This window comes from Hemitrygon akajei, chromosome 4, assembly GCF_048418815.1.
Source record: "Hemitrygon akajei chromosome 4, sHemAka1.3, whole genome shotgun sequence".
NCBI lineage: Eukaryota > Metazoa > Chordata > Chondrichthyes > Myliobatiformes > Dasyatidae > Hemitrygon > Hemitrygon akajei.
In genome coordinates this window covers 10,554,725-10,580,085 of record NC_133127.1, presented here as the reverse complement: position 1 = coordinate 10,580,085, position 25,361 = coordinate 10,554,725, and the positions used below count along the sequence as shown (strand labels likewise).

The 25,361-nt window shown below is 44.1% G+C and overlaps 1 protein-coding gene across 2 annotated transcripts in view; it reads left to right on the top strand.

The window, feature by feature from the left end:
• Positions 1 to 25,361, top strand: part of LOC140726121 (exocyst complex component 6B-like) — an 835,898-nt gene that overhangs the window by 793,376 nt on the left and 17,161 nt on the right. For both annotated transcript variants that reach the window (XM_073042078.1, XM_073042079.1), the window contains one exon: positions 24,645 to 24,757. In XM_073042078.1, the coding sequence (XP_072898179.1) occupies positions 24,645 to 24,757 (113 nt within the window). The remainder of the gene's footprint in view (positions 1 to 24,644; positions 24,758 to 25,361) is intronic.

Genomic DNA, 25,361 nt, shown 5'->3' with positions numbered 1-25,361 from the left:
CCCAGTGATCACACACAGCTAGTTTCATCAGCTTTTTTCCGCGCTCTTGGCCTCACCCAAACGAATGGTTGGTTCAGCTGCATCTCCTCAGAGTCAGGAGAATGCCCTGACTAGTTGCATCACAGCCTGGTATGGAAACACCAGTACCAAAGAATGGAAAATCCAACAAAAAGTAGTGAATGCATTCCAGTCCATCACAGGGAAAGTTCTCTCCACCACTGAGCACATCCACTGCATAGGAAAGCAGCATCCTTCATCAAGGACCTCCACCATCCAGACCATGCTCTTTTCTCACTTCTCTCATTGGAAAGGAGGTACAGAAGTCCCTCTCCACCAGGTTCAGGAACAGTTAACCAGAGTGGATAACTTCACTTGCCTCAACATTGTACTGATTCCACAACCTCCGGATGACTTTCAAGAACTCAACAACTCATGTTCTGTATATTACTTACCGGTACTTATTACTTTTTTTGTATTTGCACAGTTTGCCTTTGGTTGTTTGTCAGTCTTTCTGTGTACAGTAGTTTTTCATTAATTCGATTATATTTCTTTGTTCTACTGTGAATGCCTGCAAGAAAACGAAGCTCAGAGTTGTATATAGTGGCAATAAATTTACTTTGAACTTTGGGCTCTCAACTGCCTGTCACTTTAACTCTACCTCCCACTCTCAGTCTGACCTCTCTGTCTTTTGCCTCCTACGCAAAGCTGGTGTCAGGTCGTCCACCTTTTACATGAACTCAGATCTCTTTCTCCATGGTTGCTATCTGATCTACGGCTTCCAGCAGCCGCTCTGTTCTGTATCCATGGTTCCAGTGTTGTTTGTTTGTTCCATCTCTTTCTTCCCCCTCAGTCACTGCCTCCTCCAGACAAGATTTGCTGTGATTAACATGAATTGACTGCCCTCCCATAGAGGACACCTGGCTTCTCTTGGTCTCCACCCTCTCAGAGACATTCCTTTTTCTTATGCCTCCCTTTAGTCTGAGATTCCAGTGCCCACCTTATCTCAGATCGGAGGGAAGTTTGAATTATAGAGCACTGTAGCTTAGAAGCCGACCATTCGGCCCATCTGGTGCATGCCAAACTGTTATTCTTCCTAGTCTCATCAATCTACACCTGGACCATAGCACTCCATACCCCTGCCATGCATATACTTAACCAAATTTTTCTTAAATTCTGAAATCGAGCCTGCATCCACCACTTCTACTGGCAGCTCATTCCACACCCTCACCACCCTCTCAGTGAAGAGGTTCCCCATAAACATCTCACCTTTCACCCTTAACTTAGAAGGGAAGGGGGGAGAAGAGGCACACTGTGGTGATTGGGGATTTCTTAGTTAGGGGAATGGGCAGGAGGCCTGTGGGCGAGAATGAAATTCCCGGATGGTACGTTGCCTCCCGGGTGTCAGGGCCCAGCACATCTCAGATTGAGTCCTTAGCATTCTTAAATGGGAGGGTGAACAGCCAAAGGTTGTGGTCCGTGTAGATACCAATGACATGGATAAGATGAGTGACGAGGTTCTGCATAGGGAGTTCAGGGAGTTAGGCGCTAAGTTAAAGGGCAGGATCTCCAGAGTTGTGATCTCAGGATTGCTACCCATGCCATGTGCTAGTGAGGCCTGAACTAGAAAGATTATACAGTTTAATACGTGGCTAAGAAGTTGGTGAAGGACATAAGATTTCTGAATTATTGGGAAGAGTGGAACCTGTACAGCAGGGATGGTTTGTGCCTGAACTGGAGGGGGACTAGCGGAAATGTTTGTTAATGCTGCACGGGGGGGGGGGGGGTTTAAACTAGAGTTACAGGGGGATGGGAACCTGACTGCCAGAACAGTTAGTGCAGAGATTGAGGAAGCAGATGTTGGTAAGACCTCAGACAAAGTCAGGAATCAAAAGGTTGAGCATGGTGTGTCTAGTGTCTTGAGCTGTGTATATTTCAATGGAAGAAATATCGTAGGAAAGATGGATGAGCTCAGTGCATGAATCAACACCTGAAATTATGAAGTTGTAGCCACTAGTGAGACTTGGTTGCAGGAGGAGCAGGATCAGCAGCTTAATATTCCGGGGTTCTATTATTTTAGATGTGACAGAGAGGGACTAAAGGAGGAAGTGGCATTACTAGTCAGGGAAAATGTCATGGCAGTGCTCCATCAGGGCAGACGGGAGAACCTGACAGTGAGTGGTTATGGGTGGAACTGAGAAATAGGAAAGGTATGACCACGTTACTGGGGCTATATTTCTTTCTTAAAGAAAGAAATACATGGGACACCCAACAGTCCTAGGGAGTTAGAGGGACAAATTTGTAAAGAGATCGCAGACTGTTGCAAGAAACATAAGGTTGTTATAGTAGGTGATTTTAACTTTCCACATATTGACTGGGAATTCCATACTGTAAAAGGACTGGATAGGATAGAGTTTGTCAAATGTGTTCAGGAAAGTTTCCTTCATCAGTACATAGAATTCCCAACGAGAGAGTGCAATACTGGATCTGCTATTAGGGAATGAGGCAGCGCAGGTGTCAGAAGTTTGTGTTGGGGAACACTTTGCACCCAGTGACCACAATGCCATCAGTTTTAAAGTAAGTATGCAAAAAGATAGGTCTGGTCCGCAGGTTGAGATTCAAAATTGGAGAAAGGCCAATTGTGATGTTATCAGAAAGGATCTGGCAAGTGTGGATTGAGAAGCTTTTTTCTTGGAAAGTGGGAGGCCTTCAAAAACAACATTTTGAGAGTACAAAGCTTGTATGTGTCTGTCAGAATAAAAGGTAAAGATTGATTTTCAAGAGATATTGTGACCTTGGTTAAGAGAAACCAAGCTTTGGAGGTGCATAGCAGGTATAGGCAAGTAGGAACAAATGAGGTGCTTATCAACTCCAAGAAATGTAAGAGAACACTGAAGAAAGAAATCAGGAAGGCTAAAAGAATGCATAAAGTTGCTGTAGCAGACAAGGTGAAGGAGAATCCTAAAGGATTCTACAAGTATGTTAAGAGCAAAAGGAGACCAAACTGATCCTCCAGAAGACCAGAATGGTTATCCATGTGTGGAGCCAAAACAGATGAGGGGGATCTTAAATGAATACATCTCTATTTACTCAGGAGGACACAGAGTCTATAGAAGTGAGGCAAAGCGACATCAACTTCATGGACCCTGTACAGATTACAGAGGAGAAAGTGTTTGCTACCTTGAGGCAAATCAAGGTGGGTAAATCCCCAGGGCGGGAGAAGATATTCCCTAGGACCCTATGAGAGGCAAGTGCAGAAACTGCTGGGGCCCTAATAGAGATATTTACATCATCCTTAGTGACAGGTGAGGTACCAGAGGATTGGAGGATAGCCAATGTTGTTCCACTGTTTAAAAAAGTCTCTAAACAGAAGCCAGGAAATTAAAGGTCAGTGAGCCTGACATCAGTTTTGGGAAATTATTGGAAGTTATTCTAAAGGACTGGATATATAAGTATTTGGATAGACATGGACTGATTAAGGATAGTCAGCATGGCTTTGTGCATGGTAGGTCATGTCTAACCAACTTTATAGAGTTTTTCAAGGAATTTAGCAGGAAAGTTGATAAAGGCAAGGCAGTGGATGTTGTCCTCATGGACTTTAGCAAGGCATTTGCCAAGGTTCCACATGGGAGGCTAGTCAAGAAGGTTCAGTTGGTCGGCATTCAGGATGAGGTAATAAAATTAGACATGGGCTTTGTGGGAGGCCTGTGACTGCTGGTTTGCTGCAGGAATCAGTACTGGGTCCTTTGTTGTTTGTCATCTATAGCAATGATCTGGATGTTAATGTGGTTAACTGGATCAGCAGATTTGCAGATGACACCAAGATTGGGGGTGTAGTGGGGCTATCATGGCTTGCAGAGGGATCTGCATCAGCTGGAAAATGGCAGATGGAATTTAAAGCAGACAAGTGCGAGGTTTTGCACTTCAGTAGGACCAACCAGGGTAGGTCTCACACAGTGAACACTAGGGCACTGTGAAGTGTGGTAGAACAAAGGGAGCTGGGAATACAGGTTCATTATTTGTTGAAAGTAGTGTTGTAAAGAAAACTTTTGGCATATTAGTCTTCAAAAATCGATGTATCGAGTACAGAAGATGGGACGTTATGTTGAAGTTGTATAAACCCATGTTGAATTTGGAGTATTGTATGCAGTTTTAGTCACCTACCTGCAGGAAAGATGTAAATAAGGTTGAAAATTTACAAGGATGTTGCCAGGTCTGGAGGACCTGAGTTATAAGCAAAGATTGAATAGGTTGGGACTTTATTCTTTAGCATATAGAAGATTGAGAAGAGATTTGATAGAGGTATACAAAATTATGAGGGGTATAGATAGGATTTACCCACTGAGCAGCACACGTACAATGCTGGAGGAACTCAGTAGGCCAGGTAGCATCTAAGGAAAAAAGTACAGTAGACGTTTCAGGTCAGACTACAACCAGATCTCATGGTTTAAGGGTGAAAGGTGAGAAGTTTAAGGGGAAACTTCATCATACAGAGGGTCATGAGCGAGTGAAACAAACTACCAGCACAAGTGGGCAATGCGAGCTTGATTTCAATGTTTAAGAGAAGTTTTGATAGGTACATTGATAGTAGGGATATAGATGACAATGGTCCCAGTGCAGGTCGATGAGAGTAGGTATGGACTAGATGGGCCGAAGGAGCTGTTTCTGTACATTTCTATGACTCCATGATTGTATCCTACAGTGTCACATGACACAATTCTGGATTTTCGTTGCTGAAGAGTATAGCTGATAGTCAGCACCTCCCAGTATAGAAAGAGGAAAACATATGGAATATAACAGTCATAGAGCAATATAGCATGGATACAGGCCCTTTGGTCCAGCTAGTCCGTGTCAGCCTTTCCCAGTTTCCTGCATTTGACCCACACCTGTACATGTACCGATCTCAATACCATTGTACCAGCTTCAACTGCTTACTCTGACAGCTGTCATGTACTCACCTTCTGGCTGTCCTCACCGTTCCATGTACTCACCTCCCTCTGTGTGAAAAATGTTGCCCCACAAGTCCCTTTTAAATCTTTTCCCTCTCACCCTAAACCTATGACCCTCATTTTGAACTCCCTACCCTGTGAAGAGGACTGTTTCTGTCCACTTTATCAATGCCTCTCAAAAACGTAAAAATTTTTATTCAACTTAATTATTGAGATAGTGTGGAATATGCCCTTCCTGCCCTTTGAGCTACACCACCCAGTAAATCCCCTAATTTAATCCTAGCCTCATCATGGGACAATTTATGACCAATTAACCCACCAACCAGTAAGTCTTTGGACTGTGGGAGGAAACTGGACGACCCGGAGAAGACCCACTCAGTCACGGGGAAGATGTACAGATTCCTTACAGGCAGTGGTGGGAATTGAACAGCGGTCTAGCCTGTTAATATAAGTTAAGATCCTCATTCTTCTGTGCTCCAAGAAATTAAGGTCTATCTTGGTGAACCTTTCCCTATACCATCTAGTCCCCTCATATTGTTGACGTGGTAGTTACGAAGTGTTGGCCTTCATTTGTCAGGGGACCGAGTTCAAAAGCCACAAAGTCATGTTGCAGTTCTATAAAAACCTGGTTAGACTACACTTGGAGTATTGTGTTCAGTTCTGGTCGCCTCATTATAGGAAGGATGTGGAAGTGACTAAGAGGGTGCAGAGGAGATTTACTAGGACCTGCCTGGATTAAGGAAAGGTTGAGTGAGTTAGGGCTTTTCTCTTTGGCGTGTTGGAGGATGAGTGGTGATTTGATAGAGGTGTGCAAGATCCAGAGGACAGCCAGAAATGTTTTCCAGGTGGAAACAGCTAAGAAGGTGGTTGGAGGTAAGCACAGAGGGGGATGTCAGAGGTAGGATGTTTGACACAGAGAGTGGTGGGTGCATGGAATGCACTGCTAGGGCTGGTGGTAGAAGCAGCTACATTAGGGGCATTTAAGGCACATGGACCATAGAAAAATGGAGGGTTATGTAGGAGCTTGGACTTCCAGTATCTGCAGATTTTCTCATTTGTCAGGATGCTGTTCATCAACTATACCTCAGCATTTAATACCCTCATTCTCACAATCCTGATTGAGAAGTTGCTGAACCTGAGCCTCTGTACCTCCCTCTGCAATTGGATCTTCAACTTCCTAAACAGAAGACCAAAATCTGTGCAGATTGGTGATAACATACCTTCCTCGCTGACGATCAACACTGGTGCACCTCAGGGATGTGTGCTTAATCCACTGCTCTACTCTCTCTATACCCATGACTGTGTGGCTAGGCATAGCTCAAATACCATCAATAAATTTGCTGACAATACAACCATTGTTGGTAGAATCTCAGGTAGTGATGAGAGGGCGTACAGAAGTGTGATATGCCAACTAGTGGAATGGTGCCGCAGCAACAACCTGGGACTCAACGTCATTAAGATGAAAGAGCTGATTGTGCACTTCAAGAAGGGTAAGACGAAGGAACACATACCAATCCTCATAGAGGGATCAGAAGTGGAGAGAGTGAGCAGTTTCACGTTCCTGGCTGTCAAGATCTCTGAGGATCTAACCTGGTCCCAACATATTGATATAGTTGTAAAGAAGGCAAGACAGCGGCTATACTTTATTAGGAATTTGAAGAGATTTGGGATGTCAACAAATACACTCAAAAACTTCTATAGTTGTACCATGGAGAGCATTCTGACAGGCTGTATCACTGTCTGGTATGGAGGGGCTACTGCACAGGACCGAAAGAAGCTGCAGAAGGTTGTAAATCTAGTCAGCTCCATCTTGGGTACTAGCCTACAAAGTACCCAGGACAGCTTTAGGGAGCAGAGTCTCAAAAAGGCAGCGACCATTATTAAGGACCTCCAGCACCCAGGGCATGCCCTTTTCTCACTGTTACCATCAGGTAGGAGGTACAGTAGCCTGAAGGCACACACTCAGCGATTCAGGAACAGCTTCTTTCCCTCTGCCATCTGATTCCTAAATGGACATTGAATCTTTGGACACTACCTCACTTTTTTTTGATTATACAGTATTTCTGTTTTTGCACATTTAAAAAAATCTATTCAATATATGTAATTGATTTACTTGTTTGTTGTTATTATTTTTATTATATTTTTTATTTGTTTCTCTCTCTGCTGGATTATGTATTGCATTGAACTGCTGCTGCTAAGTTAACAAATTTCACATCACATGCTGGTGATAATAAACCTGATTCTGATTATGTAGGAGGGAAGGCTTAGATTGATCTTTGAGTAGGTTAAAAGGTGAACACAACATCGTGGGCTGAAGGGCCTGTACTGTGCTGTAATGATCTATGTTCTATTGTGGGAGTTGTAATAACAATGAAGATTAACTTTGACCATTTCCTCCTAAACAGTTTGCAAGACTGTTTCCGTGTGAGATTGTTAGGGACAGAAATGTGTTGTTTCCAATATCCGAGGTCCTCAACCTCAGTCTGAACTCTGTAACTACTCTCCCCTTGACTGTGACGAGCCGTTCGCAAGTCACTGCCTCGCACTCTGCCCCACCGACGCGTGTTTGTTGCCGTCCTTTTTCATGGCGCAGCTACTTTGCAGTGTACTGGCGTGCATGTGTGTGCACTCTGCAACGTCCTCCAGGCATCAGTCACAGGCCAGTCACCCTAATAATCGGCCGTTTCATTCGCACGCTATTTACAAACCTTCCCTCACTGCAGTCGGTAGAGATTGTCGAGCATTAATTGCAACCTGTGCAGCGTTCTTGTTTCAGGATATTTCACATACTTGGTATAGTTCTGGCCTTGTGCCAGTAACCTCCGTTTGAACTCTGTGGAGCAATGAGGCACGTGCGGGCATTCTAGCTCCTGAACTCTAAACCACTGCTTGGAGACACAAAGAAACCCAGCAGTATTGTTGAACTGGAAGGAAATGCTTTACACCTAATCTGTTTGTAACATGCGAGGGACACATTCGAGGGAGAGGCAGTGATTAGAAGGATACGGACTGGGGACTGGGTGGTGCGGTCAGTCAGCACACTGCCCATTAACCTCAGAAACCAGGGTTCAAATCCAGTTCAGGCAAGTTCCTTTAGGCCAAGTGAGTTAGCAACTGAATTTTGACAACAGAGCCAGCTACAGCCTGGTGGAGCTGCATCCTGGTGCTTGGCCTGTCGTGAGAAATGGATTAAGATAATAAAACCATAAAACACATATAGGAGCTGAATTAGGCCATTCAGCCCAGCAAGTTTGCTGTGCCATTACATCATGGCTGAATTACTGTCTCTCCTAACCTCCATTCTCCTGCCTTTTCCCTGTAATCTTTAAACACCCCTTCTAATCAAGAACCTATCAACCTCTGCTTTAAATATATCCAATGACTTGGCTTTTCCGCAGCTGTCTGTGGCAATGAATTCCACAGAGTCACTACCCTCTGGCGAGATAAATTCCTCCTCATGTCTGCTCCAAAGGGAGGTCCTTCTGTGTGCTCTCTGGTCCTCCCCTCCATGTCAATAAGTTCACCTAGACACAGAGTGAGGCCAAGGTGAGTATTAAACAAGACTGAGTAAACCCTGAGGCTGACAGCAAAATGTACTCCTTCAATTCAATCTTGCATTCATTCAGTGTTCATAACCTGTTTTCCTTAAAATCCAGAAAATCTATTGGATCTACTGAAATAAATGGAATTTAGAACACATTGGACAGGTACGTGGAGAGGAAAGATTTAGAAGGGTTTGGGCCAAACGTGGGCAAATGCGCCATAGATAACATCCTGTCCAGATGCATCATGCTGGGTACGACAACTGCTCTGACTGCGACTGCAGAGAGTTGTGGACACAATTTAGATCAGGAGCCAGCCTCCTTCCCATGAACTCTGTCAACCTGACTACTCTTCTTACTGCCTCAGTAGAGTAACCAGCATTAGCAAAAACCACCACCTATCCCAGACATTCTCTCTTCTTACCCCACCACCTCCCATTGGGCAGAAGATACAAAAGCCTGAAAGGATCTACCCCCCAAGCTCAGAAGCAGTTTCTGTACCATGGCTAGAAGGCTATTGAATGGTTTCGAGTACAATAAGGTAGACTCTTGACCTTAGTGTCTACCTCGTTATGATCTTGCATCTTATTGTCTACCTGAACTGCACTTGCTCTGTAACTATTACACTTTATTCTGGTTACCCAGACAGAACATGAGGCATTGCTCCTCCAGCCTGGGTTTGGCCTCATCAGATTTCATTTGGTTGCACTGTCCTTTCTCTGCAAGGTTTACACTTTATTCTGCATTGTTGTTTTACCTGGTTCTACTTCAGTGCACTGTGTAATGATTTGATCTGGATGAACAGTATACAAGACAGGGTTTTCACTGTATCTCGGTACAAGTGACAAGAATACACCAATTCCAATCATAAAAATTACAAACACCAATATAAATGGGACTAGCTCAGGTTGTCACCTGAGTTGGGCTGAAGGGCCTCTTTTATGCTGTATAACTATGACTCAGTAATTGATTCTCTTGGGGTTGAAAGTTTCAACAACTTAAAATTAGAGCATTTTTTTTAACTCAGAAAGACGTAGGTGCCTGGATTGTGCTGCCAGGGGTGGTGGTGGAGGCAGATACAATAGAGGCATTTCAGGTGCCCTTGGGAAGCTTCAGTCTCGCTGTTATAAGACTATTAGAGTCATAGAAAGTCCCTTCGGCCCATCTTTCACTCTTAACCTATGACCTCTGGTTGTAGTCCCACAACCTCAATGGAAAAAGTATCCTTGCGATTACCCTACTACCCTCATAATTTTGTATACCTCCATCAAGTCTCCCTAAATCTTCGACAGTATGTTCCAATGAATAAAGTCCTAAACAATTTAATCTTTCCTTTTAACTCAGCTCCTCCAGACACAGTAACATCCTTGTAAATTTTCTCTGCACTCTTTTTATTGAGTAGACTTCTTGCATAATAAGATGGACTCTCAAACTCCCAGTCTGTCTCATGGCCCTTGCACCTTATTGCCTGCACTTTCTCTGCAGCGCGTTAGTCAGCATCTCTTTAAGCTTTTTTCTTGATTTCCCTTGTACATCTTTGATGCACTGATCTAATGAAATGATCTGTATGGGTGACATGCCTAAGGTTTTCACTGTACCCCGGTATGTGTGACAATAATAAACCAACTTACCAACTTACAAGCAGATGAATTTGCAGAGAATGAGGCTATGGACCAAGTACAGACAGAAGGGGTTAGACGCCTCAGATTAATTAGTTCGACACAGCATAGTAGGCCAAAGGCCTGTTCCTCTGTTCTAATATTCTATGTTGTAAAATCTCTGAATCGAATTTCAAAAGTTCCTAGTGAATTTATTATCAAAGTACATATGTGTCACCATATACAACCCAGAGGTTCATTTTCTTGAGGGCATACTCATTAAATCCATAATAGAATAATAACCATAATAGAATCAATGAAAGACTGCACTAACTTGGGAGTTTAACCAAAGTACAAAAGGCAACAAACTACAAAGTTTGAAAGAAAGAAGAAAAGAAAGAAAGAATCAGAATAAATAAGTAAGCAATAAATATCGAGAACCTGAGATGCAGAGTCCTTGAAAGTGAGTCCATTGGTTGTGGGAATATTTCAATGATGGGGCCAGTGAAGTTGAATGAAGTTATCCCCTCTGGTTCAAGAGCCTGATGGTTGAGGGGTAATAACTGTTCCTGAACCTGGTGTTGTGGGTGCTGAGGCTCCTGTTCCTTCTTCAGATGGCAGCAGTGAGAAGAGAGCATATCCTGGGTGGTGGGAGTCCCTGATGACGGATGCTGCTTTCCTCTGACAGCGTTTCATGTAGATGTGCCTGATGGTGGGGAGGCCTTTACCTGAGATGGATTCGGCCCAATCCACTACTCTTTGTAAGATTTTGCATTCAAGGGCATTGGTGTGATACCAGGCTGTGATGAAGCCAGTCAATATACTCTCCTCTACACACCTATAGAAGTTTGTCAAAGTCTTAGATGTCATACCGAATCTTCGCAAATGCTTTAGGAAATAGAGGCCCTGCACTGCTTTCTTCATAATGGCACTTAAGTGCGGGGCCCAGGACAGGTCCTCCGAAATGATAACACCGAGAGCTGATGCTCTTCACCTCTGAACCTCTGATAAGGACTGACTCATGGACCTCTGGTTTCCTTCTCCTGAGGTGAATAATCAGCTCCTTGGTCTTGCTGACACTGAGTGAGAAGTTGTTGTTATGGCACCACTCAGCCAGATTTTCAATTTCCCTCCCACATGCTGATTCATCACCACCTTTGATTCAGCTAATGGCAGTGGTGTTGTCAGCAAACTTGAATATAAATTGAAATGAGAGTTTTGCAGATGATCATAAGACCAAGGAGCAGAGTGAGGCCATTTGGCCTATCCAGTCTGCCCCTCCATTCCATCATGGCTTATTTATTGTCCTTCTCCATTCTATTCTCCTGCCTTCTCCCCATAACCTTTGACACCCTTACTCAAGAACCTAGCAATCTCTGATTTAATTATACCCATTGACTTGGCTCATTCATCTCATTTCTGAATAACTGACCACTTTATCACGAGCCTTTGCACAACCAATCCAAATCCAGTTTGTCCAGCTCTCAACCTCTGTGCTGAATTGTTGAAGGGAAGTATCTGTACCTAAACTTGATGGTGTGGTATTTCAGGCTTCTGTTCCTCCTGCTCAATGGTAGTGTAGGTTTTCGCAATAAAACAAAGTGAGGTATTTTAAGTTTTATAAAACATGTAATTCATTTTATTGAACTCCAAAGTCTACACACAAGAGCGCACTAAAAATCTTTTACATAATAACGTCATCATGTCAGCCCAGCCTCTTCCAACTCCGCATCGGTGGTTGTGAGTTACGTACGTTTCTCCCAATTACGTTACCCTACACAGGCCCCTCCAGAATTCACTAAAACTGGCATTGTGAGCCTGTCCAGAGTTCGGACGAGCCGCCCAGCTCGGGTTATGTGTTCCCTGGGTACCTCTGGCTCATCCAGAGATGCATTGAGACACTCACGGACATGCTGTGATGCCAAGGGCATAGTAGCAGAATACTCCAAGTCTTGGTAGGTTGGTTTAAGGCGATCTACCGAAATACGTTCAAGTTTACCCCTCTTATCTAACGCGGAATGGGTCATCATAAGGGGCCCTAAGGGTTGGTGTGCATTGTGGCAGACGAAAACAAATGATGTGGAATCTAACCCAAGAACATTGTATGCCGTGTTGGGATGTACGAATAGGTAAACAGAATTGAATTTGCAGAGGAGGGTGGGATGCTGTTGAGAGGCTAACCAGGCGGTTGTGGCGTCAGGAATGGAATCATCTGGCACCCTTAACAGTTGCCCGTATACCAACTCTGCCATGGACAACTGCAGGTCCTCTTTTGGAGCAGTTCTGAGCCTAGCAAGACCCAAAGGACACAATCATGCCAACACTCATCAGTCAGGGAAGTCTTTAGAACTGCCTTTAACAGCAGTTTAAGAACAGCCTTTAAGGAGCGGTGAAACCGCTCACATAGGCTATTGGACTGTGGGTGGTACACTGTGGTGTGATAAGACCTTAACTCCATAAGGCATAGGAGCAGAATCAGGCCATTCAGCCCATTAAGTCTACTCCATCATGGCTGATCCCAGATCCCACTCAACCCCATACACCTTCTCGTCATATCCTTTGATTCCCTGACCAATCAGGACACTATCAACTTCTGCTTTAAATATACCCATGGACTTGTGGCATAGCATTCCACAGATTCACCACTCTCTGGCTAAAAAAAATTCTTCCTTACCTCTGTTCTAAAAGGTCAGCCTACCATAGGAAGCATCCTTTCCGCATCCACCCTATCTAGTCCTTTCAACATTTGGTAGGTTTCAATGAGATTCCCACACATTCTTCTAAATTCCAGTGAGTACAGGCGTAAAGCATCCAAACGCTCCTCATATGTTAACCCCTTCATTCCTTGAATCATCCTCGTGAACCTCCTCTGGACTCTGTCCAATGACAACACATCCTGTCTGAGATATCGGGCCGAAACCTGTTCGACTAGTGCAGCCTGACTAGTGTTTTATAAAGCATCAGCAATATCTCCTTGGTCTTATATTCTAATCTCTTTGATATAAATGCCAACATTGCATTTGCCTTCTTTGCCTACAGACTCAACCTGTAAATTAACCTCTGGGAGTCTTGCACGAGGACTCCTAAGTCCCTCTGCACCTCTGATGTTTGAATTTTCTCCCTATTTAGATAATAGTCTGCACTATTGTTCCTATTACCAAAATGCATTTTCATGCATTTCCCAACATTGTATTCCATCCGCCACTTTTTTGCCCGTTCATCCAATTTGTCTAAGTGCAGCTGCAATCGCGTTGCTTCCTCAGCACTACCTACCCCTCTACCTATCCTCATATTATCTGCAAACTTTACCACAAAGCCACCAATTCCACTATCTAAATCATTGACAAACAATGTGAAAAGTGGAGGTCCCATACTGACCCCTGAGGAGCACCACTAGTCATTGGCAGCCAACCAGGAAAGGCCCTTCTTTATTCCCAAACTGCCTTCTGCCTGTCTGCCATTCCTCTGTCATGCCAGTATCTTTGCTGTAACACCATAGGATTTTATCTTGTTAAGCAGCCTCATGTGTGGCACCTTATCAAACGCCTTCTGAAAATCCAAGTAAGTGACATCCACTGCCTCTCCTTTGTCCACCCTGCTTGTTACTTCCTCAAAAAACTCTTAACAGGGAATCTGTCAGGGAAGATTTCCCTTTATAGAAACTATACAGATTTTGATTTATTTTATCATTAGTCTCCAAGTACCCCAAAACCCCATCCTTAATAATAGACTCCAAACACTGAGGTTAGGCTAACTGGCTATAATTTCCTGTCTTCTGCCTTCCTCCCTTCTTAAAGAGTGGAGTGACATTTGCAATTTTCCAGTCCTCCAGGACCATGCCAAAGTCAAGTGATTTTTGAAAGATCCTGACCTAGGCATCTGTTATTTCTTCAGCAACCTCTCTCAGGACTCTGGGATGATGTCCATCTGGTCCTGGTGACTTATCCACTTTCAGACATTTGAGTTTGCCTAGCACTTTTTCCTTTGTATTAACAATGTCAGTCACTCCTGCTCCCTGACACTCACGGACCTCTGGCACACTGCTAGTGTCTCCCACAGTGAAAACTGATGTAAAGTACCCATTAAGTTCATCTGCCATCTCTTTGTCCCCCATTACTACCTCACCAGCCTCATTTTCCAGTGGCCCAATATCGACTCATCTCCTTTTTGCTCTTTATATAACTGAAAAAATCTTTTAGTATCCTGCATTATATATTATTGGCTAGTTTGTCCTCATATTTCATCTTTTCTCTTCTTATAGCTTTTTTAGTTGCCTTGTGCTAGGTTTTAAAAGCTTCCCAATCATCCAACGTCCCACTCACTTATGCTACCTTATAATGCCCTTTCCTTGGCTTTTATGCAGTCCTTAGTTTCTCTTGTCAGCTATGGTTGCCTAGTCTGGCCATTTGAGAACAACTTCTTCTGTGGGACATATCTATCCTGCACCTTGTAAACTATTCCCAGAAACTTCAGTCATCTCTGCTCTGCTGTCACCCCAGCCAGTATCATCCTCCAATCTACCTGGGCAAGCTCCTCTCTCATGCCTCTGTAATTCCCTTTATTCCAGGCACACATGACTTATGCTTCTCCCTCTCAAATTGCAGTATAGTTAAATCATATTATGACCACTGCCTCCTAAGGGTTCCTTTACATCATGCTCCCTAATCAGGTTTGGGTTATTTCACAACACCCATTCCAAGATGGCCTTTCGCCGAGTAGGCTCAAATACAAGCTGCTCTAAAAAGCCATCTCGTAGGCATTCAACAAGTTCCCTCTCTTGCAATCCGACACCAGCCTGATTTTCCCAACCCTTTGCATATTGAAGTCCCCCATTATAATTGTGTCATTACCCTTATTAAATGCCTTTTCCAGCTCCCTTTGCAATCCCAACCCTACATCTTCCCATAATGGATTTTTTACCCTTGCAGTTTCTTAACCCCACCCACAAAGATTCAACATTCTCTGATCCCATGTCACCGCTTTCTAAAGATGTAATTCCATCTCTTACTAACAGAGCCACACCACTGCCTACGAACTTCCTGCCTGTCCTTTCAATACAAAGCATATCCTATGATGTTAAGCTGCCGACTATGGCATTTTTTCAGCTATGATTCAGTGATGCCGTACGATGCCCTATGTCTCTAATTACACTACGAGTACGTCCACCTTATTCCAAATGCTACGCACATTTAAATACAGCACCTTCAATCCTACATTCTTCACCCTTTTGAATGGTGCCTCTGTGGTACAATCTAACTCTTTGCTCTGTCTGCATTTGTACCCAATCATTGGCTTGTCCTTCCTCACATTCATGTTACACCCATCATCTATTGTAAACCCACTGGCTCATCCTCAGCTCTATAAACTGGTTCCCATCCCACTGCCATTTTTGCTTAAACTACTCCCAACAGCTCTAGTAAACCTGTCCGCAGGAATCTTCAAAGATGAGGTTTGTCAGAAAATTACCAGCCTTATATATTGTCATCACAAATTATCAATATTCACGTTAAGAGCAAACGAGAGTGGGAAACTGATTAGCTAAAGTTTTCTTAATTATTGGTCCTCCTCGGATTCAAGTGCAACCCCTCCCTTTTGTAAAGGTCATACCTGTCCTAGAAGAGGTCCCAGTTATCCAGAAATCTGAATTCCTTCCCCCCGCTCCAATTCTTCAGCCACTCATTTATCCTCCACCTCATTCTATTCCTACACTCACTGTCGCGTGGCACAGGCAGTAATCCCGAGATCACTACCCTTGAGGTCCTGCTTCTCAGCTTCCTTCCTAACTCCCTGTGTTCTGTTTTCAGGACCTTCTCCCTTTTTTCTGTCCATGTCATTGGTACCAATATATGCCACGACCTCTGGCTGCTCACCCTCCCGTCTCAGGATGTTGCAGATGTGTTCAGAAATATTGCAAACTACTATCTGTGTTTCTTTTTTGAGTCCACAGAATCTGTCCCCCTTACTATAGAGCCCCCTGTTACTGCTGCCATCCTCTTCAATTCCCTACCCTTCTGAGCCACAGGGCCAGGCTCAGTGCCAAAGGCTTGGCCACTGTTGCTTGCCCCAGGTAGATTGTGATGTAGCCTAATGCCAAGGTCCTGGGCCATCGCAGCCCAGAGGTCTGAAATGAATTGAGAACTACAGCCATAGGAAATATCAGATAGGGTGACACACCTGCAACCGTTGTTGATGCTAGAGGGACGACCTCTGGCCACCTCGTGGTACAGTCCAGCATGGTAAGGAGGTGCATGAAACCATGGGAGCGGGAAGAGGACCCAAAAGGACCATATTGACATGGTCAAACCGTCACTCAGAGACCTCAAAAGGTAGCAATGGCACCTGAACATGACAGTAAATTCTTGCCTGCTGGCACTCCACACAGGCTGCAGTCCAATCGTGTATGTCCTTTAGGAGGCTGTGTCACATATGGAGTCAAAAACAGCGTGTCTCCAGTTTGCGGGCACAAAGGGGCGAATGTGACCATTGAGAAATAGCACTGGAGAGAAACACCAGCTTCCCCGAACACAATGTCAGCAGGCCAGTGACTGCTGTTCGGTAAGCCTGGACCTCTGGGTCAGTAGCTTAGTCAACTGCCATACTGGCAGAGTCAATCCTATGTGTACGGCCTCAACGGCTGGCCAGGAGAGGCAATCAGCCACAGCATTATTTTTCCTCTTGATATGTTGTATCTCAGAATCAGAAGAATCAGAATCAGGTTTATTATCACCGGCATGTGACGTGAAATCTGTTAACTTAGCATCAGCAGTTCAATGCAATACATAATATAGAAGAGAAAAAATAAAATAAAAATAATAATAATGAATAAATAAGTAAATCAATTACAGTATAGGTATATTGAATAAATTTTTTAAAAACGCGCAAAAAACAGAAATACTGTATATTTTAAAAAAAATGAGGTGTGGTCCAAAGCTTCAATGTCCATTTAGGAATCGGATGGCAGAGGAGAAGAAGCTGTTTCTGAATCGCTGAGTGTGTACCTTCAGGCTTTTGTACCTCCTACCTGATAGTAACAACGAGAAAAGGGCATATCCTGGGTGCTGGAGGTCCTTAATAATGGACGCTGCCTTTCTGAGACACCGCTCCCTAAAGATGTCCTGGGTCCTTTGTAAGCTAGTACCCAAGATGGAGCTGACTAGATTTACAACCCTCTGCAGCTTCTTGTGGTCCTGTTCCCCCACACCCCCCATACCAGACAGTGATGCAGCCTGTCCAAATGCTCTTCACAGTACATCTGTAGAAGATTTTGAGTCTATTTTCTTTTCAAGCTCCTAATGAAGTATAGCCGCTGTCTTGCCTTCTTTATAACTGCACCGATATGTTGGGACCAGGTTAGATCCGCAGAGATCCTGACACCTGGGAACTTAAAACTGCTCACTCTCTCCACTTCTGATCCCTCTATGAGGATTGGTATGTGTTCCTTCGTCTTACCCTTCTGAAGTCCACAATCAGCTCTTTCGGCTTACTGATGTTGAGAGCCAGGTTGTTGCTGCAGCACCACTCCACTAGTTGGCATATCTCACTCCTGTACTCTCGTCATCATCTGAGATTCTACCAACAATGGTTGTATTGTCAGCAAATTTATAGATGGTATTTGAGCTATGCCTAGCCACACAGTCATGTGTGTATAGAGAGTAGAGCAGTGGGCTAAGCACACACCCCTGAGGTGTGCCAGTGTTGATCATCAGCGAGGAAGGTATGTTATCACCAATCTGCATGTATTGTGGTCTTCCGGTTAGGAAGTCAAGGATCCAATTGCAGAGGGTGGTACAGAGGCCCAGGTTCTGTAACTTCTCAGTCAGGATTGTGGGAATGATAGCATTAAATGCTGAACTATAGTCGACGAACAGCATCCTGACATAGGTGTTTGTGTTGTCCAGGTGGTCTAAAACCATGTGAAGAGTCATTGAGGTTGTGTCTGCCGTTGACCTATTGTGGTGATAGGCAAATTGCAATGGGTCCAGGTCCTTGCTGAGGCAGGAGTTCAGTCTAGTCATAGCAGTGAGAGGTTGAAAATGGTTAGTTGGTTGGCACAGGTTTTCAGAGCCTTACCAGGTACTCCATCGGGACCTTCCACCTTGCGAGGGTTCACTCTCTTTAAAGACAGTCTAACATCGGCCTCTGAGACAGAGATCACAGAGTCAACAGGTGCAGCAGGGATCTTCACAGCTGTAGTTATATTCTCCCTTTCAAAGCGTGCATAGAAGGCATTGAGTTCATCTGGTAGTGAAGCATCACTGCCATTCATGCTATTGGGTTTTGCTTTGTAGGAAGTAATGTCTTGCAAACCCTGCCAGAGTTGTTGTACATCCGATGTTGCCTTCAAGCTTGTTTGAAATTGTCTCTTCGCCCTGGAAATAGTTCTCTGTAAATCATACTTGGTTTTCTGGTACAGGCCTGGGTCGCCAGACTTACTGTAAATGCCACAGATCTAGTATTCAGCAGACAATATAGCTCCTAGTTCATCCACAGCTTTTGGTTAGCAAGTCTCTGTATGCACACACTCATCCACACAGGTTTTAATGAGGTTGGTAACAATTACAGCATACTCATCCAAGTTCGAAGATGAATCCCTGAATACTGTCCAGTCCACCGATTCAAAGCAGTCTTGTAGGTGCTCCTGTGTTCCCCTTGTCCAAACCTTCTTGGTCCTCACTACTGGTGCTGCAGTCCTCAATCTCTGCCTGTACTCAAGGAGTAGAAGTACAGCCAGGTGATTAGACTTCCCGTAGTGAGGGCGTGGAATAGCACAGTAGACATTCTTAATGGTGGTGTAGCAATGGTCCAGTTGTTTCCTTTGGTATTGCAAATGATCTGCTGATGGTAATTGCTTAGTGATTTTTTCAGACTGGCCTGGTCAGTTGTGAACCTGGATATGTAGGCCCAGTGGCATTGCTGCCGTGCAGACCGAGGGTCTGATACTTCGGCCATCATGTGCATGAGGTCAGTGAACGCTGTGAAACAGAGATCCTCTAGAAGAACACGGAAATGACGGTCAGCTCACAGTCAAACATGCTGTCCTTCCTTTTGGGGGTGACGGAGCTGCCAGCTGAAGAAGTGTTTACAAGTAAACACAATAAAAGCTCTGTACTTGATCTTATCTGCAGCCGCGATCTCTCTGCCGTAATGAGAGCAAAGAGCTTTTTTGTAAACACATACCATCTTTAATTTCCAACAAAGTTAACTTAAGTCTAACATGAATTAGAATATGATACACTCCTCAATGTAGTTACATTCATATTGCAAAATAAACAGAAGTATCTAGCTTAAATACAGTATACAAACAATGTATACGCATTTACACATCCCATCAGTAAAGAAATAGAATATTCCACTGTGTATGGCGGGAAAGGCACCATAAAGCCAAACTGAGTGCATCAGCTCAGTTTAGAATTAAACTAAAGTTTGGTGTCTGACTCTGAATGATGAGCCAGCATACAGAGAGGAGGTACAGCGGCGAACAGACTGGTGCAGAGCTGACAACCTGTATCTGAATGCAAACAAAACAAAAGAGATGGTCGTTGACTTCAGGAGAGCACGGAGTGACCACTCTCTGCTGAACATCGACGGCTCCTCCGTTGAGATCGTTAAGAGCAATAGACAATAGGTGCAGGAGTAGGCCATTCAGCCCTTCTAGCCAGCACCACCATTCACTGTGATCATGGCTGATCATACACAATCAGTACCCCGTTCCTGCCATCTCCCCATATCCCTTGACCCCGCTATCTATAAGAGCTCTATCTAACTCTCTCTTGAAAGCATCCAGAGACTTGGTCTCCACTGCCTTCTGGGGCAGAGCATTCCACATATCCACCACTCTCTGGGTGAAAAAGTTTTTCCGCATCTCTGTTCTAAATGGCCTACCCCTTATTCTTAAACTGTGGCCTCTAGTTCTGGACTCACCCATCAGTGGGAACATGCTTCCTACCTCCAGCGTGTCCAATCCCTTAATAATCTTATATGTTTCAATCAGATCCCCAAATTTCTTGGTGTTCACCTGGCAGAGAATCTCACCTGGTCCCTCAACACCAGCTCCATAGCAAAGAAAGCCCAGCAGCGTCTCTACTTTTTGCGAAGGCTGAGGAAAGTCCTTCTCCCACCCCCCATCCTCATCACATTCTACAGGGGTTGTATTGAGAGCATCCTGAGCAGCTGCATCACTGCCTGGTTCGGAAATTGCACCATCTCGGATCACAAGACCCTGCAGCGGATAGTGAGGTCAGCTGAGAAGATCATCGGGGTCTCTCTTCCCGCCATCACGGACATTTACACATACACGCTGCACCCGCTAAGCTAACAGCATTGTGAAGGACCCCACGCACCCCTCACACAAACTCTTCACCTTCCTGCCATCTGGCAAAAGGTATCAAAGCATTCAGGCTCTCACGACCAGACTGTGCAACAGTTTCTTCCCCCAAGCCATCAGACTCCTCAATCCCCAGAGTCTAGACTGACATCTACATCATTTATTATTATATTGAAATTTGTCCTCTACTGTGCCTATTGTCTTGTTTATTATTTATTTATTTGTTTATTAATTATTGTACTGCCCCGCACTGTTTTGTGCACTTTACGTAGTCCTGTGTAGGTCTGTAATGTAGTGCAGTTTTTATGTTGTTTTATGTAGTCTAGTGTAGCCTTGTGCTGTCTCACATAGTCTAGTGTAGTTTTGTTTTGTTTCATGTAGCACCAGGGTCCTGCAGGAATGTTGTTTCATTTTTACTGTGTACTGTACCAGCAGTTTAAGGTCGAAATGACAATAAAAAGTGACGACTTGACTTGAATGTATGCAGCAATGAACGTTGGGTGTACCAGAGAAGACATTGAAGTGTTACACTCACCACAATGACAACAGAATGACAAGGCAATATTTGTGAAATGTTTGTTTACTGATTGCTGTCTGTCACAATGACCCCTAGCAAGGCATGATGGGCTGAATAGTCTCCCATTCCATTATTTTTATGCTTTCCCAATCAATATATTTCCTGTAATAATTGGCAAACAGCCTCAATTAACTATCTGAACTCCTTTTGGAAACACAAGAGATTCTGCAGATGCTGGAAATCCAGAGCAACACACACAAAATGCTGGAGGGACTCAGCAGGCCAGGCAGCATCTATGGAGGGGAATGAACTGTAGACATTTTGGGCCAAGACCCTTCATCAGGCCTCATATCACTTCATCAGATCCTGATCAAGGATCTCGACCTGAAACATTGATTCCCTTCCATAGACGCTGCCTGACCTGCTGAGTCCCTCCAGCATTTTGTGTGTGTGTTGTTTTTGTTTTCCGGGTGTCGGAGAGCAAGACTGCCCTGTCCTAGATGAAGGCCAGCTTCATGTGTGTTCTTAGAACTGTCCTCATCTAGGCAAGTCGTGACTTGTTCCTTGTGGATGGTGGAAGGGCTTTACGCAGTAGGAATATTTTTGAAGGAGGGTATGTTACCTTGGCGCTGCCGGGAAACGGTCAGGGATTCCCACAGCTGGACAATCCTCATATCTCCTTCACATTCTTTGGTGATTAGGAGAAATGCGTAGTAAATCAACAGAGGCTGGAATGAAACTAGAGCCAGTGATTCTGTAGAGGTTGTGTAAATGTTAGAATCGCAATCAGAATCGGGTTTATTATCACTGACATATGTTGTGAAATTTGTTGTTTTGCAGCAGCAGTATAATGCAATGCATAAAAACAATCAATTACATTAAGAAATATATACTTGTTATACGTACTGTACTGTGCCAAAGCTTGTATAACTTGTACAGGCACAGCAGAGCTATGTGACATGACTATAATTTTGGAGAAGGCAGGTTTTAGAAGCAACATTTGATATAGACATACAGTACTGTGCAAAAGTCTTAGACACATACGTATAGCTAGAGAGCTTAAGACTTTTGCACAGTACTGTTGTAATTTTATGTATTGCACTGTACTGCTACTACAGAAAAAAACAAATTTCATGACATATGTGAGTGATGATAAACCTGATTCTGATATGGGTCTTTATTGGGGACTGAGAGTGGGAAGGGGGCAGGGAGAGGGGGGCCCAATGTTGGGGAAAGGGAAAGGGAGAGTGGAGGGAGTGGGAAGCACCAGAGAGACATTCTATAATGATCAATAAACCAATTGTTTGGAATCAAATGACCTTGCCTCATGCTTGGTATCTCAGAGCTGGATGTGTCTGTACCAGTGACATCTCCTGCCCCGGCACACCTTCTCTGCCACCTGTCCCACTCCACATTGCATGTCACCTAATATATGTGTTCCCAATTAACTGGAATCCACTAAATGTATAGTTATGGTTTGGCAACTTGCGTGCCTCAATGACCCGGAGAGCTAAGTTGGCTGGAGTCAGAGCTTGATGCCTTAGCTCTTCGTAAAGTCATCCATGACAAACAGGTCGGTTCTCCAAACTCAGGGTTCAGCTCAAGGCTAACAACCCCGACAGGTAAAACAAAGTTGATACAGAAATAGCAATGAAGAATCCTTCTACATCAGAGTGCGACGACATTCCTGAGTCTCCACCTGGGACTTGTATGGCTGACGGTAGTGAAAACCGAGAGGAAGCTACTGGCATGGTGAAGGAAGCCTGAACACTGCCAGAGATGGAGGACCTTCATTGCTGCCCTAAGAGCTAGCAGTGTAAAGGGCAGCTAGGATACCAGGTCGTGATGCAATCAGTTAGGATATTAATAAACGGGTAATGTTCACTCTAGGAAAATGCAACAGAAAGGTTCAGGGTGAGGGTGAACACCTTGCGCTGGAACCCAGCTGCTGTACTGGAGGTTCAAAATTCAAATTAAATTTATTATCATAGTACATGTATGTCACCATACACTATCCTGGGGTTAATTTTCTTGGAGATATTTACAGGAAGATAAAGAAATACAGTCAAGTATATGAAAAATGATACTTAATATGATCAAGTGTATGAGGTCACTTGGCCCATCGAGTCTGTTCCACTATTCCATCGTGGCTGATTTATTTCCTCTCTAAATCTCATTCTCCAGGCTTCTCCCTGTAACTTTAACATCCTTACTAATTTGACAAACTGACTGTCAAACATCCTCAGTGCAATGAGGACGTTCACACGTGGGCAATCATGATCTTTTCATGACCAGGGTTGTTCTTACAAATTTTTCTAGAGAAATGGTTTGCCACTTCCTTCTTCTGAGCAATGTCTTTACAAGATGGGTGACCCTAACCATTATCAGTATTCTTCAGAGATTGTCTGCCTGGCATCAGTGATTGCATAACCAGGACTTGTGATCTGCACCAGCTAGTCCCATGGCTTCACATGACTGAGTGGGGGAGGCTAAGCAGGTGATGCACCTTGACCAAGGGTGACCTGTAGACTAGCGGAGGGAATGAGTGCCTTACACTTCCTTTGGTAGAGATGTATCTCCACCCCGCCACCTAGCAATGAGGACAAATCATGCAAATAATCAATATAAGTCAATAAGTAAATAATACCGAGTTGTAGAGACATTGGAAATGAGTCTATAGGTCATGGAGTCAGTTCAGTGTTGAGTTGAGTGAAGTTATCCACGCAGAATAGACTCTACAACCTTTACATCCATGACATTGGGTGGAATGTTCCCCTGCTGTACATTCCACATGATTGTGGTTATGTTAGCTGGTAGTCAACCTCATTCTGTCAGCTTGGACTGCCAGGTATGCTGTGCACGGTAGCTTTTGGCCACAAGCAGCAAGGAGCAAGACTTGTCAGTCTGGTTTTCAGTGGGAAAGAATCTGTTTGCAATTTCCGCCCACTTGTGCTGTCTCTCACCATTTCTCGCTGCCTCAGTGAAGCAGCCACCATGATTCACTTAAAAGACCTGCAACTCATGTTCTCAATATTTTTTACTTATTTACCTCTCTTCTCCCCCCTCTCATCAGGGAAAAGTTAGAAAAGACTGAACGAACATATCACCAAGCTCAAGGACAGCTTCTTATCAGATTCTTGAAAGGAAAGGATAAGATGGACTCCTGACCTCACAATCTACCTTGTTGTGAGCTTGCATCATATTGTCCGCCTGCTCTGAACTTACTCTATACACTTTATCTTGCATTCTATTAACATTTTATCTTATTTAAGTTCAATGTGCTGTGTAACGACCTGATATGTATGGACAGCATGCAAGGCAAGCTCTTCACTGTATCTTGGGCATGTTACAATAATGAACCAATTCCAGTTTTAAATCCAGCCTGCCAGGGTGGTGGTGGAGGCCAATGCTGCTTAAGTAGTAGATATGGCCCACTCCAAAGCCCTTGAATGGAAAATCCTACAAAGAGTAGTGGATATGGACCATTCCATCACAGGTAAAGCCCTCCCCAGAATCGAGCACATCTGCACAGAGGTCCACAATAAATTCCTTGGTCTTACTGACACTGAGTGTCGTGACACCACCAAACTAGACAAAACTAACTATCTCACAATTGTACGCCTCCTTGTTGCCATCTAAGATTTTTCTTCAATGCCGAGTGTGGTCACCAAACCATCTGCCTTTGTTGTAACCCTCTGAACCAACTTTCTCCCACAGCTTCTGGACCTCTTCACCCAGTGGGACTGGTCAACGTACCTGGCCGACTATGGGCAGCCGGGCTGCAAGTACTTGAGGGTGAACCCAACTACAGCGCTCACTCTGCTGGAGAAGTAAGTGCATTACTCTGGGTTTGGGGTTCCTTGTCACTGGCGTTGGAGCATTGTGCAAAAGACTAGAGTAAAGGTTACACAGCCTGGCCCCTCCCCTCTAGCCATGGGCCAATATGAATTGCTTAAGATATATGGATAGGCTGGGAGTTTTTTTTACCTTGGAATATAGGAGGCTGAGGGTGATCTTATAAAGGTTTATAAACTCATTAAGGGCAGAGTATGGTCACAGGGTTGGACAGACCAATACTAATCAAAAGTTCAAGTCAATTCATTGTCAAAGTACGTATATGTCACCATATTCAACCCTTAGATACATTCTCTTGCAGGCATTTACAAGAAAGTAAAGATATACATTAGAATCTATAGATACCAAAGACTGACAAAAACCAGTGGGCAAAAGAAGGCAAACCACGCAAATAATTAAAGCAGCAAATAAATAATACTGAGAACATGAGTTGTAAAGTCCTTAAAAGTGAGTCTGTACGTTGTGGAATCATAAGTGTTGAGGTGAGTGATGTTATCCACGGTGGATCAGGAGCCTGATAGTTGTACGGTAATAACTGTTCCTGAACCTGATGGTGAGGGCCCTAAGGTTCCTATCCCT